At 40.3% G+C, this 16393-nt stretch overlaps 1 protein-coding gene across 1 annotated transcript in view; it reads right to left on the reverse strand.

Annotated features, from left to right (window-relative positions):
- The window catches only part of LOC115542259 (uncharacterized), a 578272-nt gene that overhangs the window by 393774 nt on the left and 168105 nt on the right, over nucleotides 1–16393 (reverse strand). The window contains exons 22-23 of the mRNA XM_030354447.1: nucleotides 11957–12244; nucleotides 11123–11386 (exon numbers count right to left, since the gene is read on the reverse strand). Of these exons, the coding sequence (XP_030210307.1) occupies nucleotides 11123–11386; nucleotides 11957–12244 (552 nt within the window). The remainder of the gene's footprint in view (nucleotides 1–11122; nucleotides 11387–11956; nucleotides 12245–16393) is intronic.

Consider the following 16393-nt stretch of genomic DNA (forward strand, 5'->3'; position numbering starts at 1 on the left):
GATATAAACTGGCAGCGTAGGCCTACATGTTGAGTATGAAATAGATTCAGACGATGTGTGTTCGGAGAGAGGAGCGGTTTCAGTGTGATGTAAAACAATTACCTACCAGCCAGGACTCCCACGACGGCCGACAGCCAGAAGAAGAGGGTACTGGATAACTTCATGTTAACCAGATGTTAAACACGCAACAATAATACTAAAGCATTAACAGTGGTGGGCAGAGTAGCTAAAAAAATGTACTCAAGTAAAAGTACTGTTACTTTAAGATTATAATTACTCAAGTAGAAGTAAAAGTACTCGTAAAAATAATTACTTAAGTAAGAGTAAAAAAGTATGCAGTGAAAAGACTACTCAAGTACTCAAGAGTACAAGTACTGAGTTGCTCCGATTTATTTTTTAAATAAACAGAGCAACACAAACGGTACAAAATAGACACTAACAAAATATAAAACAGCAATGTTCAAATAAAGATAATGTAAATAACATCCTTTAATAAAATAAATAAGGTCTTTAAAAATAAAATGTATAACCTTGAACTAAAACAATAACAAATTAATCTTTGCAAAATTAAATACATCAACCTTTAAATAAAATTAAAATAAATTCGGTTTATCCAAAATTATATTAATTAAAAACCAATACACGTATAACTGTTAACTAACATTATTAACAAAGTACATCCATGGAATCAGCCGTTCAAAACCAGTCTGCATGAATCGTATGACAACTGGATGGCAGGGGATGCGGACAAGGAATACACCGCAGGGGGAAAACATGAGAGCCCCAGTTCGCCGCATAGTAGCCTGGGTGCTTTTAAGCATGAATTCCCTGTGGCCCGTTAACGTTTCGGGGGGCGCCGGGTCAAACGTCGACAACCAATTCGGTTTTGTCTAGAGGGGAGTAACTGAGCGCCCCCTCCGAAGTGGCACAGCCCAGGTCGGCCTTGAACTGCGATTGGTCAGAAAGACGTTACAGCTAATGACAACATTGAACTCCCATGCAGGCTCGAACAGAGTGACCACACACACACACACACACACACACACACACACACACACACACACACACACACACACACACACACACACACAGCACACACACACACACACACACACACACACCACAACACACACACACACACAGCACACACACACACACACACACAGTTTTTCACCCAGTCCGTATCCAGCTTATTTTCCCCAACTCTCCCGATTACCACTCTGCGTTGTGCGTGCGTGCCTGTGCAGGCGTTATTCAATTGCCTCTAGGCCGCTTGTACCCGCGATCCTCGTCCTTTCGGCCATCACCCAACCCTCATGACCATAAGGTGAGGATAGGAACGAAGATCGACCGGTAGATCGAGAGCTTTGCCTTGCGACTCAGCTCTCTTTTCGTAACAACGGTGCGGTAAAGCGAACGCAATACCGCCCCCCGCTGCTCCGATTCTCCGGCCAGTATCTCACGCTCCATAGTACCCTCACTCGCGAACAAGACCCCGAGGTACTTGAACTCCTTCACTTGGGCTAGGAAATATTCACGTGATAGAAATAGATCTCGCATGTAATAAAAGAAAAGATCTAAAAAAAAAACAAAGTAACGACCGTCACGTAGCCAAATGGGAACGGCGTAAAAGGTACCGTTCTTTTCTTCAAATATTTACTCAAGTAAAAGTAAAAGTATGTTGCAATAAAAACTACTCCTAAAATTACAATTTATCCAAAAGTTACTCAAGTATTTGTAACGGAGTAAATGTAGCGCGTTCCTACCCACCTCTGAGCATTAAACAAGAAAGGTCCACCGAGGGCTACACACCAGCTTTCACAGAATGAGGAAGATGAAGTCGAGTCAATTTGTTTTTTTACAAACTCCACCACATGGTGGTTGCACAACCACATACACATCCTGCACACAGTAACACACGCAAACACACCCACACCCACACCCACACCCACACACACACACACACACATGTATTATCAGGCCCGCTGCTAAGCTTTTAGAGGCTCTAAGAATTATTTGTCATAAATTGGTCCCACACACACATGTCATCATAGAGTATAAAAATAACATCCTCAGCAGCCCCATCAGTAATATATAAAGTAAGATATAAAGGCCAAAGTAATATATACAACATTCCTAGCATTACAATATAATAACAACTGCAGGCTCCAAAGATGAAAGTGAATATGCACATGAATAAGGTATAAAAGGAGAGTCATCAAAACAAACAAACTCCACACAACTATTTTTCACACACCCAAAAACGACCTCAAAATGCAGTATTGTCCTTATCAGAATATTTTCCCTACACTATGCAGAACTGTAACAGTTTGATAGAAAGTCAGTTTATATACAAACATTTCAGCCAGTGTACCCTCAGGATGGCGGTATAGCGAGCACAGCTCAGAGTGGGTTTTACATGCACCACAATGATACCATTCCCAGATTCCTCCAATCGTTTCATGAATTTAAACATACGATTTCTTGAAAGTGAATGGAATGTGCTCACATCCTGCAGTGGCTGCCACTGCCCCCTCTTGGTAAGGATGCGCATAGCATCATTGTACGCAACTTTCAGCCTCTGCATGCCAGATCTTTTGTAGCTTGACCATAAATGGGCACAGTATAGCGGCTGCGGTAGGTATACAATATGCTTTGAACAGGGCTACCTTCACCAGTGGTTAACAAAAGCTGAACTTGCGGGCAGTGGTGTTTGCCTGGGTGTATAGTTTGCAGGCTAGGGGCGATTCTAGGTTCTGACTTTTGGGGGGGCTCAACCCAAGGAAGCCACAGGGGTCCTATGAAGTATATAAAGTCCTGTCCACGATTTTTTTATTCCACAACCTTTATTTTCTTAGTTACTATGCTGTTGTATGTCTAAGCCAATAGCTGGCAGTGTCAGCTAAATAATGCAGTTCTGAACCACTAAAGTGATGAAAGGAAAAAAGACTGTTTGGATGAAGGAATAATCAAATGATGTGAACTGTAATAAAAAATTTGAGGTGCATTCAAGTTTCCTTTGTGTAAGTTTCACTCATAAATGACCATATTTCCCCCTTTTTTTATTTACACAGTTACTGAAACACATTGGTACAACATGTACTAGATTAATAATATATATATACCTACCACTATTTCGGTAGCACTAAACTATGTTGTCTCATTTTCAGGGACCCATACATTTTTATAAAACTTCTGATGCAAAACAAATCTTGTTCTGATGCAGACAAAGGGTGCTAATTTTCAGTTTAAAAAAAAATTGTGGCATTATTTTATCAGCTGAGGGCGTTTTCATTGCCATAACAACGTGAGCTAATCAACAAGTAGGCCTACAACATGTTCTAGACCAGTGGTTCTCAATTATTTAGTCATTCCCCCCCTAGGAGACAGACATTTTTTCGCGCCCTCCCTGAATTGAAATAGCCTACTATTGAGAACCTGCTAATATTTATTTATTGATTAATAAAATTAGCGGAGATAACATCTGCAACAACTTAAAACAATTTCCAGGTTCAGTTTATTAACTCAATTTGTAACATTTAAACAAGACTGCTAAGTCTGTGTGGATCTCAAAACAGAGAAACAAGAGCAAATGATTCACTTGGGTTTGCATTTAATTACAAATATCTTTAAACAGTAAACATCGGTCCCTTGTCAGCTTCATCAGCTTATTCCCTTTCAAAAAAATAATATATGTTCATCTTTCAAGCATGAGTAAAGACACCAAGTCCATCTGTCTTTTTTGATCCACTTTGTAAGATCAAAATTCTTGTAAAACTTCTGACCCTTGGTATTGTGTTTAGTTAAAATAAAATAAGTAACTTATTAAAATAAATAAATAAATAAATAAATAAGTAAATAAGACACTAAGTCCCGTCCGACACCTTTTATCAGCTGAGGGCGTTTTCATGAGTCTCATAGTATTAGAACATGTTGTACTTGTTGATTAGCTCACGTTGATATGGAAATGAATATGCCCTCAGCTGATAAAATAATGCCAGCGTTTTATTTTAACTGAAAATTAGCACCCATGTCAACTGTTATAACAACCAGCTATGTTATAACATGACCAGGTAATATAATAATAATCATGGCGCTGTCCGTCCTTCGTGAGACAGCCCATCTAGCGAGCAGTTCAAGAGGATATCAGTTGAAGCTGCATGTTGAACGGACATATTAAAGATAGTATTAACTTTCCTAGCAAACGTCTACTCGTTGTATTTCATATACAGAAAGAAACGTTACTGCTTAGTTTGTGTGTAAGTGTAAGAAAGGACAAATGCATACATAGAGGACAAACAGTGAGCAGAGGCCACCCACATGTTTGTAAACTGCTGCTTCTCCTAGTTTTTATCCAAAAGAGTTGACATCAAAATGTTCAGCTCCTTCTGTCACTCACGTTTACATCTGGAAGGGACGTGATTTAAAGTCTTAAGTTATTGGTTTGAGAGTCATGCTCCCCATTCATACACTTATATCATAGAAGCAATCTGTAATATCACATTTTTTACAACTTTTGGTTTACATTACATTCCAATTTATTTTTGCAGTATGGCATGGTCCACCTTACCAATCACAGAATTCATTGTTCACAAACCTATTTCAGTTTTATTTTCTGAAGGTTTTATCCTTTACATTGTAGAGTGAGTAAAACAGGAAGGTAGGATGGAGAAGGGAGGACATGGAGCATTCTCTCATTCACTCACTCACTCACCAAAATATTTGTGATTAAAATGAAAAATCTGTGATTAAAATGAAAAAGAACCAGGAATTTAATATTTCTGATTCGGCCATGTAATCTATTAAGAAAAATGATGAAACAATGTGTAACTAGCCTTGAAATATCTGGTTTGCGGCTTTACTGAGATGAAGCCAAACACAGAATGACTTAAGTTAATCACAAACATCTTGTTTAACATTCGGATGCGATGTCTCTCTATACATTGTTTCAGCAGTGAGTCACAATCATTTAAGCTGCCGTTTGGCTTAAAGTCCAATCAACGTGTTCCAGGTCTTTGACATTCAGAGGCGGCCTAGTAGACAGCTACAATCACTTTGGGTGACTACTTAAAAAAACTTTTACTACTTTCTTAAAAGAATTGCAGTGAGTCACAGTAATTTAAGCAGCCGTTTGGCTTAAAGGCTGCTTCATTGTGTCCCAACTGCCCTTCACAACTGAGTGGTAATTCAATTAACACTAAGCTTCACAGAGCAAGCAGTGGGCACTTTTCATTGATTGTTGACACATACTGGTGAATAGCAAAAGCTATACAGGCTGTAACAGTAGCATTAGCTCAACGTTTGATCTAGACAGGACGACAAAATAATAAAAAATAATAATAATATAAAAACAGCAAGCTGTATGAATGCATACAAAAATCTGAAGCATCGCAAATACTTTGTAACAAAGGCCAATTGACTCCACCTGTGTGGAAAACAGGAAATCAGTGTCCACTTTCTGCTACGACCACGCATGTGTCACAGCAGACATCCATGTGCCTGATCTTTGGTGGGTAATTTACAGATGATTCCTTGAGTGCAGCGACTTCATTGATCTTGTGGAGAGAAACATGGAGTGGTCTGCAGTCCCATCAACGTGTTCCAGGTCTTGGACATAAAGAGGCGGCCTATTAGACAGCAGTAATCACTTTGGGTGACTACTTTCAATCATTCATTTCCCCAACTCCCCATCCCCAGGGCCTGTGAAAGACACACAAAACGTGTTACCACTTAATTTCCATGTTTAGATAATTCAACAACTTGTTTCTCAACAAAGTATTTATTTTAAATCCAAATCTTAATCTAAACAGACTTTTTAATTACGATACCACGGAAGGAAGGCAACTGAATCAACGTCTTCCAGCCAGGTAAAAATACCAAAAATCTATAAAACATGACCCTATTGAATTATTCTACTTTTATCGATCCCGTGCATGTCATTGATAGGTCTTGATGCGTTCTAATAGGTTTGACCGTTCTCCACTAGTTGCCATTATGACAACAACAAAAAACAACAACAGAATAATATTGACATGATAATTCTGGCAAATACACCACAATCAGGGAAAAGACAGAGTGCTGAAAATCTAGCCATTTGTGCCATCCCAAATAGGAGCATCCACCCCTGTAAGGAGGTGATGTGTGTACTAAATCAACTTGTTGGGCTGGAGTGAACTCTCCATCACACATCTGAAGGCTACGTTTACACGATGACGGTCTGAACAGAAGACGCAAAAGTGGCGTTGCGTCTTCACTTTTTATTCCGCGTTTAGACGAGCGTTTTCGGGAGGAAATCTGCATGCATACGGTGACGCAAAAGTGTGTGGAATTCGATTGGGTATGCATGCCAGGCTACTAGGTGGTGCTGTGATAGACTATCACACAACACCGCCATGTCTGAGCGCATGCGTAGAATCTTCCTTCTCTTATCCGTGCCGCAAAAAAACCAAAAAGATCCTTCTCTGTGTCAGTAATACTATCTGTAAATATCCTGTACATTTTGTTGAAATACTCCTGTATGCTTGTTAGAGCTGCCAGAGCAGCTTGAAGGTCCCACGCATGGAAATAATCTGACATGTTGTTTATTTCCTTGTACTGGACTGGCACATGTATGTGACGTAAACGCGTACGCGACGTGAGCAGATCTGAGCAGTGTTTTGCCTCTTGGCAGTTCAGACGGAAACGCTACGGCGGAGCGTATTCAACTTTTCTATGGCAAGCCATCCCCGCCAGAAAACGCCATCATTTAGACGCGGTATCACCTTCATTGCGCCGTAAAAAAACGCTGTAAATGTAGAAAAACACTAGTATTTTACGCCGTCATGCGCAAAAAAACACAGTTTTTCACGCCGCAATTAAGCCTTTCAAGAGCGCGCGTAAAAAGTGCCGTTTTGAACATCAAACCGCCGTAAAATATGGCGCTTTTGTGCACATTACAACAGCGTAAAATACGGCGTTTCTCTAGTATGCTAATAATCTCCACCTTCTTTTCTCTCAGCCAATGCATTTGAAGTGTTTGCGCCCAATCGCTGAACAAGACAAGCAGACCAAATCAGTTCAGCACAGATCTCCTCTCATTTGGCGTTAGTTGTAGCGTCAATAGATATATATATTAGTAAATGCAGTTTCAAAGTGTGATAACCGTGGCCATACGATAGAGACTTGCTCTGTAGGCAAAGGTTGTGTTGGATCGAATCCATTTATTGTCCGATTTGTGCTTTTGTCAGATGGTCACGCTTTTATGTTCGCAATGCTTTTTAGTCCGCAAGCGACTCTCCTGTGTTATAAGTTCCAAATTCAGTTCCTTTTTAGTCAGCCAGCCAGATCATCTAGGTGTCTTGTTACACGCTTTATAAGTTAATTATATTTAAATTATTACAGCCATGGAGCCTTTATTTTCGTGGAGTTATCGTTACATCCTCTCTTGTTCAATCGATATAAATACACAGTGGAAAGGAGTGAGAGGGAGCCATAGAGAGATATGATGAACTGGGGAGCCAAGTAGCCTAACTGATAGGCTTAAGAGGCCCATCAGCCCATCATTCTTTCGAACCTTCGTAAAAAATGACAGTTTTTCCCAAAACTCCTCTTTACATGAACGCGCGTGCACTGCTCTAACAACGTTCAGAGGCTTGTAACAGTCTACTGAGTCTGACACGTGCTTAAATGGGCTCTGTAGAGGGGGAGACGCAGGAATGTTGTTGGATTCAACTATTTGTGCATGGAAGCAAAAAATATCTCCCCATCAAGGCCAACAGCAGAGTAGCCTACGAAAAGAATAGACTATATGAATGCTTCAAATATTAAAACCGATTGATTAGGCCTATAGCCGACATATGCTATATCAGTCCTAATCCTGAACGCACCGTGCGTACATTTTTCACGGCATTTTCCCCCAGACAGACAGACAGACACTTTATTTACCCCAAACTAACTTTCATAATCCAGCAGGTTACACAATACAAATAACTCTTACACAAATACAGACAGCCTATACAGTAGGCTAATACAGCGCCCACCTCAGCAAAAGGTAAAATGTAAAAAGAAGATATAAGCTACATTTAAAATACAGATGCTGTAGCCTACATAAAAATACAGATGCCACATGAAATATGAAAATAGGATACAATGTATAAATATGCAAAACTAGGATATAACTAGGCTATAATGAGAATACTTGGTTACAGCTGTGCAATGACTATCCTTAAATTAAATTAGTTATATGGAAAGATTTTTGTCTATGGAATGATCCTGTCACTTTACTGCCACACATTGTGTGTCAGTAAAGTGATAGAGGTAGGAGAATCCGTGTATGGTTCGTTCTTTGAATATTCCGATTTAAAACAAAATCAGAAAAACAATTAACAGGATTGTTTTTGTTTGTTTTTCTGATTTGGTTTTGAAACTGAAAAAGGGCAAAAGGAATAAACAAATAAACGGCATTTGATTTTGTGTTTGTGTGTTGGTTTTTAAACCCGAAACAGAAAAACAAATAGGGCCTACATACATTATAGTTAGGCTACACCAGAAGGCAGAACGCAGCGAAGAAAAAAGAGCCAACCACCTAACCAGCATAGACTGCTGTACTAATTATATTTAGCCTTAGTTATGGCCGCACTTGAACCTTATGGTGATTTTATTCGTGAACTATTTGACACTGGAAAGACACACGACGCGATCAGTACCGCTCTAAAGCAATCTGGTGCCCCGAAGTGCTCCGTTATGACGGTGAGGAGGTTCTGTGTGGAGCACAACCTTCGAAGAAGAAATCTAGTTTCCGATTTAGTTTCAGATCGTCCACTCGCAGACTAAGTCGCCGGCTCCCATGGGAAACAATAAAGCTGGCCATTGTAGAATGCAGAGACTCGATGGAACGTTTGAAACGTCTTTATATGTATTTTTTATTTATTTTTTAACAACCTCTTGCCTACAGAGCAAGCGTCTCTATCGATTGGGCCACGGCCACGGTGACCACACTGTTGGAACTGGATTTAATGATATATATCTATTAGAGCTGTCAGTTAAACGCGTTATTAACGGCGTTAACGCAAACCAAATTTAACGGCGTTAAAAAAATTATCGCGCGATTAACGCAAATTTTTTTTTTTTTTTTTTCTTTGGCTCAAAACAAAGAAGCAGTAGCCTGACTGCTATGTTCAAATGGCATTTGTTCAAAAGCAGTCGTTTAATTGCACTATAGGCTCTTTTTTTTGTATCGTCCTGTTTTGATCAGTATATCCAATGTTGTTATCAATAAAAAAACATTTGCACAAGGCAAGCCGATACACTTCACCATGTTGATAAGAGAATTAAAATGAGAAGAATTATGGGACAAAAAAATCAAGGGATATTTAGCATAGAAAAAGAATTTGCGATTAATCGCGATTAATGTGAGTTAACTATGACATTAATGCGATTAATCACGATTAAATATTTTATATCGCTTGACAGCTCTAATATCTATATGACGCTACAACTAAACAACAAATGAGAGGAGAACTCTCAAAGCAGATCTGTGCTAAAACTGATTTGGTCTGCTTGTCTTGTTCAGCGATTGGGCGCAAACACTTCAAATGCATTGGCTGGGAGAAAAGCAGGGCGGAGATTATTAGCATACTAGAGAGACGCTGTATTTTACGCCGTTGAGATGTGCACAAAAGCGGCGTATTTTACGCGTGGTTTGATGTTCAAAACTGCGCTTTTTACGCGTGCTCTTGAAAGGCTTAATTGCGGCACTTTTTGCGCATGACGGCGTAAAATACAGCGTTTTTCTACATTTTACGGCGTTTTTTACGGCGTAATGAAGGTGATACGTGTCTAAATGATGCCGTTTTCTGGCGAGGATAGCTTACCATACTTTTCCACCCTGGAGGGTGGTTTCAGATTTATGCGTTTTCATGCCCCAAAATCGCCGTCACCGTCTAAACGAAAGGCACTTCCGATAAAATATTTTGTCTTTTTCACCCGCAAGCGCCCTCGTGTAAACGGGGCCTCTAGTCGAACACACTTGTGTGAGGTCAGAAAAGAGTTTGTTTTGAAACAACCTGCATTGGCTCATCAACCTGGCACGTTTTTGTTGTTGAAATAGGCTGGCATGGTGAGAAAGGGAAAATCCATTGGACATTGGACATTGGCCATGTTGTCCCTCCATGCAGTTATTTCTTTTTGCCATGTACCAATCAGTATGTGTATAAATCTATAAATAAATGTGTAACTATAAATAGATGTATAAATCTATGTCTATACATGTATATATTATTATTATTATTATATATATGCATATAGGAATATGGAAAGCTATCGATATATATCTGTATATATCTTTCTTGCAAGACTTAGAGCTAAACAAGTGTGAGTGTGAAATAGTTGATTGAATGGATACTTACGGCTCTTCACCAGAGATGACATTAATAACTGCAATTACAGCAATTACAGCAACAACGCATAATATGCCAATACGTATTCCGAAAATGTCCCCTAAAGTCAAACCATCTGCAAGGAGAGAAAATGGAAATAAACATAAGGTACCATCATGTCATCAAAATGCTAACACACAACGTTAATCCTTTTACAACAACACACAATTGGAAAACAACCCCTCCACTTTGATCCGTAAGCCAGCAGCACGAAAGTCAGGCTTCTTTGTGTTTCTTTACATGTGAAGCGCAGAAAGCAGCTAGCTGGCCACTGCAGCCTTATGAAGAGTCAAAAGTGCCCAGTAGCCCACGAGCCCCTAACGTGATCCATTTGTTCAAAGCAGCTAGCTGGCCACTGCAGCCTTATGAAGAGTCAAAAGTGCCCAGTAGCCCATTTACTCCTATGTTCGGCCATGAAGTAAGACAAGTTAAATTGAAATAAGCTGCTAGGGGCTAATTCCAGCCCAATCTGGCAACACTGCCTCCTGGTCGCTTGTGACATACTGTATATAAATAGATCTGGGCTCGGCATCAATGTTTACAGAAAAATAGGAGAGTGTCAGGTATCTATGTGTCCCTCCCAATCAGCAATGTAGCTTCTACCTAACTTCTACAACTTCTCAAATCCAATTCTACAGGAACTAGAATTTTGCAACACAATTATCTTCTTATGACCCCTGTTTGAATACTGTCCACTCGTGACATACCTGGTACTGGTTTATAGAGTGGATTGTCCTTGGCGATGCTGGCATTACTGGTCCTCACAGGGGTCTTCAGCCTGCAGGAGAACTTCTCAGGGGGTTTGGAAATCTCCATAACCTTCAGCTCGTCACCCTCGGTCCACTCTCCTTCGTCTTTCTTCCATTCGTAGGAGACCGGTCCCAGATCTGTGGTGTCTGCGGTACACTTCAAAGTACAAATTACGTCACACACCAGCGGCTGGGTCTTTATACTGGGCGTCGGAGGGGGCTCTGGTCAGGTGAAAAGAACACAAGAACAGAGATGAGGTCTTCCCTTTGCTGTGTATCATCTACAGCAAAGGGAAGCCCCCCCCCCTTTTCCGCCAGTGCAGAAATCAGTCTGTCTTTCTGTCTGCAGTCTAGACCCCTGTCACTTTTCATATATTTGCCTATGCGTAAAGGCAAACCGATGGTAAAGGTTTGGTTACATTTCATCTAAATATCAGTCGTAAGATATGGGCCCATTTGTTTTATTGTCCTAGTGGCCCAGGCCATTCGTTTAGCCAATTTCTTTAGGCTTTTACGGAAATGTCTTAAGGCTTTTACAGACCTAAACTGGTTGCACTACCGCGTACATTACAAATGCAGATCTGACTCCTTTTTGATCTCTCAGAGGTGAGGACACTTAAGTTTACCATTTACCAATGACATTTTGGTATTTGCTCATTGAAATTAGATAAATTTGGGCTCAGGTCAATAGATGGAACGAACACACACACACACACACACACACACACACACACACACACACAACACACACACAACACACAAACACACACACACACACACACACACACTTACTGATGACTTTAACCTCATGAGTCCCGAATGTTCCAAGATTCGTCTCCAAGGAGAACTGTCCGCTATCAGCCAAGGTCAAACGATTGATGACCAACCACAGGGTTTTTGGATCCAACGTTGTGCGTCCCTTGAATGACCCATAGTATGTATGGCCGCTCGGATCCCAATCAACCACCAAGCCTGTGCCATATTTCCACCTGATGGTGTTGATTGGTTGTGGAACAGTGGAAACGTCTGGCTCCAAGGTGAGCGGTGTTCCCACTTCAAAATATTTAGGTTCTCCTTGAGCTGCAACAAAAAACAAAAACGATTGAAATGTTTTTCTATCACAGTCTCTTTCATAGCTTTTCATTTTGCAAAGTGTTTCTGATGAGATTAAACGCTTCTTGACAGAATCTAAGACTTTTGTGAAAGCATCCAGATACAAAAGACGGTGAGCCGAGCTGTCTGTACAGCGGCCACATTGGTGGGTTTGCCACCATTAATTTCAAGCCGATAAGACATATATTTTCATGAATGGAGTAGAGTGAAGTACAAGAGGTTGCAGTTATGCGAACATCCTCCTGGTTGCTTGCGGCTAAAGAGCGTAACAGTGACTGCCCCCTTTTTTAAACAGTAGGTAAGTAAATCTCCCATTCTTTTTGATTCAGAGCAAAACATTTATTTAGAAAACCAAAAAAAAGGCAAAGGCTGTACAATATTTGTGAGATTATTATAGTGTTTATATTTTTAATAAAAGGTGTTTGTGTATGCGGTGTGTGTGTGTGTGTAATGTTGCCTATAGTGTTTATAGGGTTGTCATCGACATGGTACAGTGCTTCGTTCTTCCCATCAGTTACGTATTCATTCACCATAATGTATTCCTATCATTTATACTATCCAAATGACAACCCATTTACAAACGGTTTGGTTTCTGGCGTTTTAAAGTGGTTATAATATCTTTTCATAACTACATCTCTGACGTTTACAACTAAAGAAACCGTTTGAAAATCGGTTGAAAATTGAGCAAGTTATGGTTATTTAAAAATACATGTACCACTACCAACACAATGTTATGGGTGAGCAGCTGACTGTGGCAAGATGGCCGCCAGTGCGGACGTTCGACTCCATTGGCCGGGAAGAGCGGACGAGACATGTGTGTAGAGATGTATGGTAACAACGAGCTCCACTAATCAGAGGCGTTATACAGTTCGGATTATGGGTAATGTAGTGCTGTAGTACATGTTTTTCTCTAACTTGTGGCTTCTAAGGGAGCGTATTCTTCTTCTTAGGGTATCGAGATAAGTATACATTGGATGGTTCCGACATTATGGCTAATATTCAAACCTCTCTCTACACTGCGGTCAAGCCAGCCGACTCATCAAGATCGGCGGTCAAGCCAGCCGACTCAGTTTTTTGCCGTACTGTATATACTAGCCATTACGGTAATAGCGTCTCAGAACTAGTTTCAAATAAAAGCATTCGTCGGGTACATACAAAAAGACAGTCAATAAAAGCAAATACTATCTAAGGAAGTGTACGGCCGTTGTGGCATTTACTTTCAAAATAAAAGCCCACCAAACCTTCCAATATGAGACATATTACATATGATTTTGGATACGATTTAAAAGAAAATGCCCTGTTATTCCAGGCTCATTTCACTGCAGGGCGATAGATCAAGACCCCACAGGGTCACCCAAGAAGTTTCAGGACATTCTGATGCGTAGTTTCAAATAAAAGCCCACCAAATATGAGACATATTACATATGATTTTGGATTCGATTTAAAAGAAAATGCCCTGTTATTTCAGGCTCATTTCACTTCAGGGTTATAGTTCACGACCCCATAGGGTCACCCAAGAAGTTTCAGAACATTCTGATGTGCAATTTCAAAATAAAAGCCCACCAAAAATTCCAATATCTTTTAAATTGAATCCAAAATCATATGTAATATGTCTCATATTGGAGATTTTGGTTGGCTTTTACTTTGAAACTCCACATCAGAATGTTCTGAAACTTCTTGCGTGACCCATAGGGTTTTGAACTATAACCTGAAGTAAAATTAGCCTGAAATAACAGGGAATTTTCTTTTAAATTGAATCCAAAATCATATGTAATATGTCTCATATTGGAATTTTTGGTGGGCTTTTATTTTGAAATTCCACATTAGAATGTTCTGAAACTTCTTGGGTGACCCTATGGGGTCGTGAACTATAACCCTGAAGTGAAATGAGCCTGAAATAACAGGGCATTTTCTTTTAAATCGAATCCAAAATCATATGTAATATGTCTCATATTTGGTGGGCTTTTATTTGAAAACTACGCATCAGAATGTCCTGAAACTTCTTGGGTGGACCCGGTGGGGTCTTGAACTATCGCCCTGCAGTGAAATGAGCCTGGAGTAAAAGGGCATTTTCTTTTAAATCGTATCCAAAATCATATGTAATATGTCTCATATTGGAAGGTTTGGTGGGCTTTTATTTTGAAAGTAAATACCACAACGGCCGTACACTTCCTTAGATAGTATTTGCTTTTATTGACTGTCTTTTTGTATGTACCCGACGAATGCTTTTATTTGAAACTAGTTCTGAGACGCTATTACCGTAATGGCTAGTATATACAGGTACGGCAAAAAACTGAGTCGGCTGGCTTGACCGCCGATCTTGATGAGTCGGCTGGCTTGACCGCAGTCTCTCTACGCAGAATACGAAAGGGATGTTCACTTCCTGACTTTACGGAGTGTCGTAAACAGGCTATAACAACGGCGCTTTACAACGCCACTCACTATACTCAACTCTGTCTATATCGTTACATTAACGCTCAGGCTTCGAACAATATATACGATCACAGACATACCGATATAAGCTGGTAGCGTAATGTTTGAGTATGAAATCATATTGAGGCGACGTGTGTGCGGGGAAGGGCGCGGTTCAGTGTGATACAAAACAAACCACCTACCAGCCAGGACTCCAAGGACGGCCGACAGCCAGAAGAAGAGGGGACCGGAGAACCTCATGTTAACCAGGAGCAACATATTAAACAATTGCATAATACTAAACCATAATCAAGGTCAACCGACGTCATAAAGTTCCCCCAACTTTCGTGTCATCTCCTTCTTCTTCTTTTTCTTCTTCAGTGGGATTTTATGACAGCTGGCATCCAAATTTTTGCATTGCTGCCACCTTCAGGTTAATACCTTTAACTGAATTCTCTTCTAGACCCATCTCTCTCAATGTCTCTAGTAACTCCTTCCTTTCCCTGCTTTATATCCTACAATGTATAAGAACATGAGGCATTGTCTCGGGTTGTTGACATTCATCACACATTCCATCTTGATGTTTCCCTATTATAAAAAGAGTACTATTCAATAATGTGTGACCAATTCTCATTCTAGCAATAGTAACCTGTTGTTTCCTTCTCATCCCACAAGGTTTAGTTGACTCAGTCACTCTTCCATTTAATGAGAATAAATGTCTCCCTTTAGTCTCTCTCCCATAATTGTTGCCACTGGGCCATGATCCCCCTCCACACAAGACATTTTCCCTCAGCCTTAGACAGATGTAATGTTACTTCCACATTTTCCTTCTTTACAGCTGCTTTAGCTAATTTATCAGCTTTCTAATTTCCTGAGATTCCTGTATTGGCTGGGACCCACATCAGAGAGATCACCCCTCCTCCCACAGACACACTTCTAATTGCCATCAGGATCTCATATATAAGATCCTGATGGCTCTTCGCTGTCCCTACCCAAACATGGCTGAAACAGAATCACTACACATCAATACCTTTTGATTTTCAAGTTGCTCAGTCCACTTTATTGCCATTAAAATAGCATATAGCTCAATAGTTTAAACATGCAAAAATCGGATGTCCTCTTAGATGACTCTACCTTTAACCTCTAAACCATAAAAGCGCTCCTGTTGCTTCAGTTTCTTGATCTTTTGACCAATCATTAAAATTAGTAGATTATCCCCATAATGTTCTCTCACATGACGCTGAAACTCAAATACCATATCCGCTTCATTGTTCTCAGTTTTAATTTCAAGCAATCCTACATCCACCTTAGGTACATCCAATTGCCAGAGAGGTATCCGAGGCCATAAAACAGCTGGACAATTATTTTTATCTGTTACTAACAGCTCCTGTGCCACTACCTCCCCTGTCCATCCAAAGCTTGACCACTTTGCTACCCCCTCTCCCAGCTTGCTTGAGTCGCCACTCTAACTTGATGGTCTTCCCTCTGTCCCATCAAATTAATCCAGTAATTAGCCAGTAACTGTTTTCTCCTTAACCAAAGTGGCATCTCTCCCGCTTCAACTTGCAATGGTGTCATCCCTTGGCAGGAAGGAAGTCATCTCATTGATAGGAATTTCTTGATACTGCGATAGGCAGACGGTTCGACCAATCACGAACACGGTAGCTACTCTGAAAAATAAGTCCCGCCTCCGAGGCTCCGGTT

Source organism: Gadus morhua, chromosome 4 (assembly GCF_902167405.1).
Source record: "Gadus morhua chromosome 4, gadMor3.0, whole genome shotgun sequence".
Classification (NCBI taxonomy): Eukaryota; Metazoa; Chordata; class Actinopteri; order Gadiformes; family Gadidae; genus Gadus; species Gadus morhua.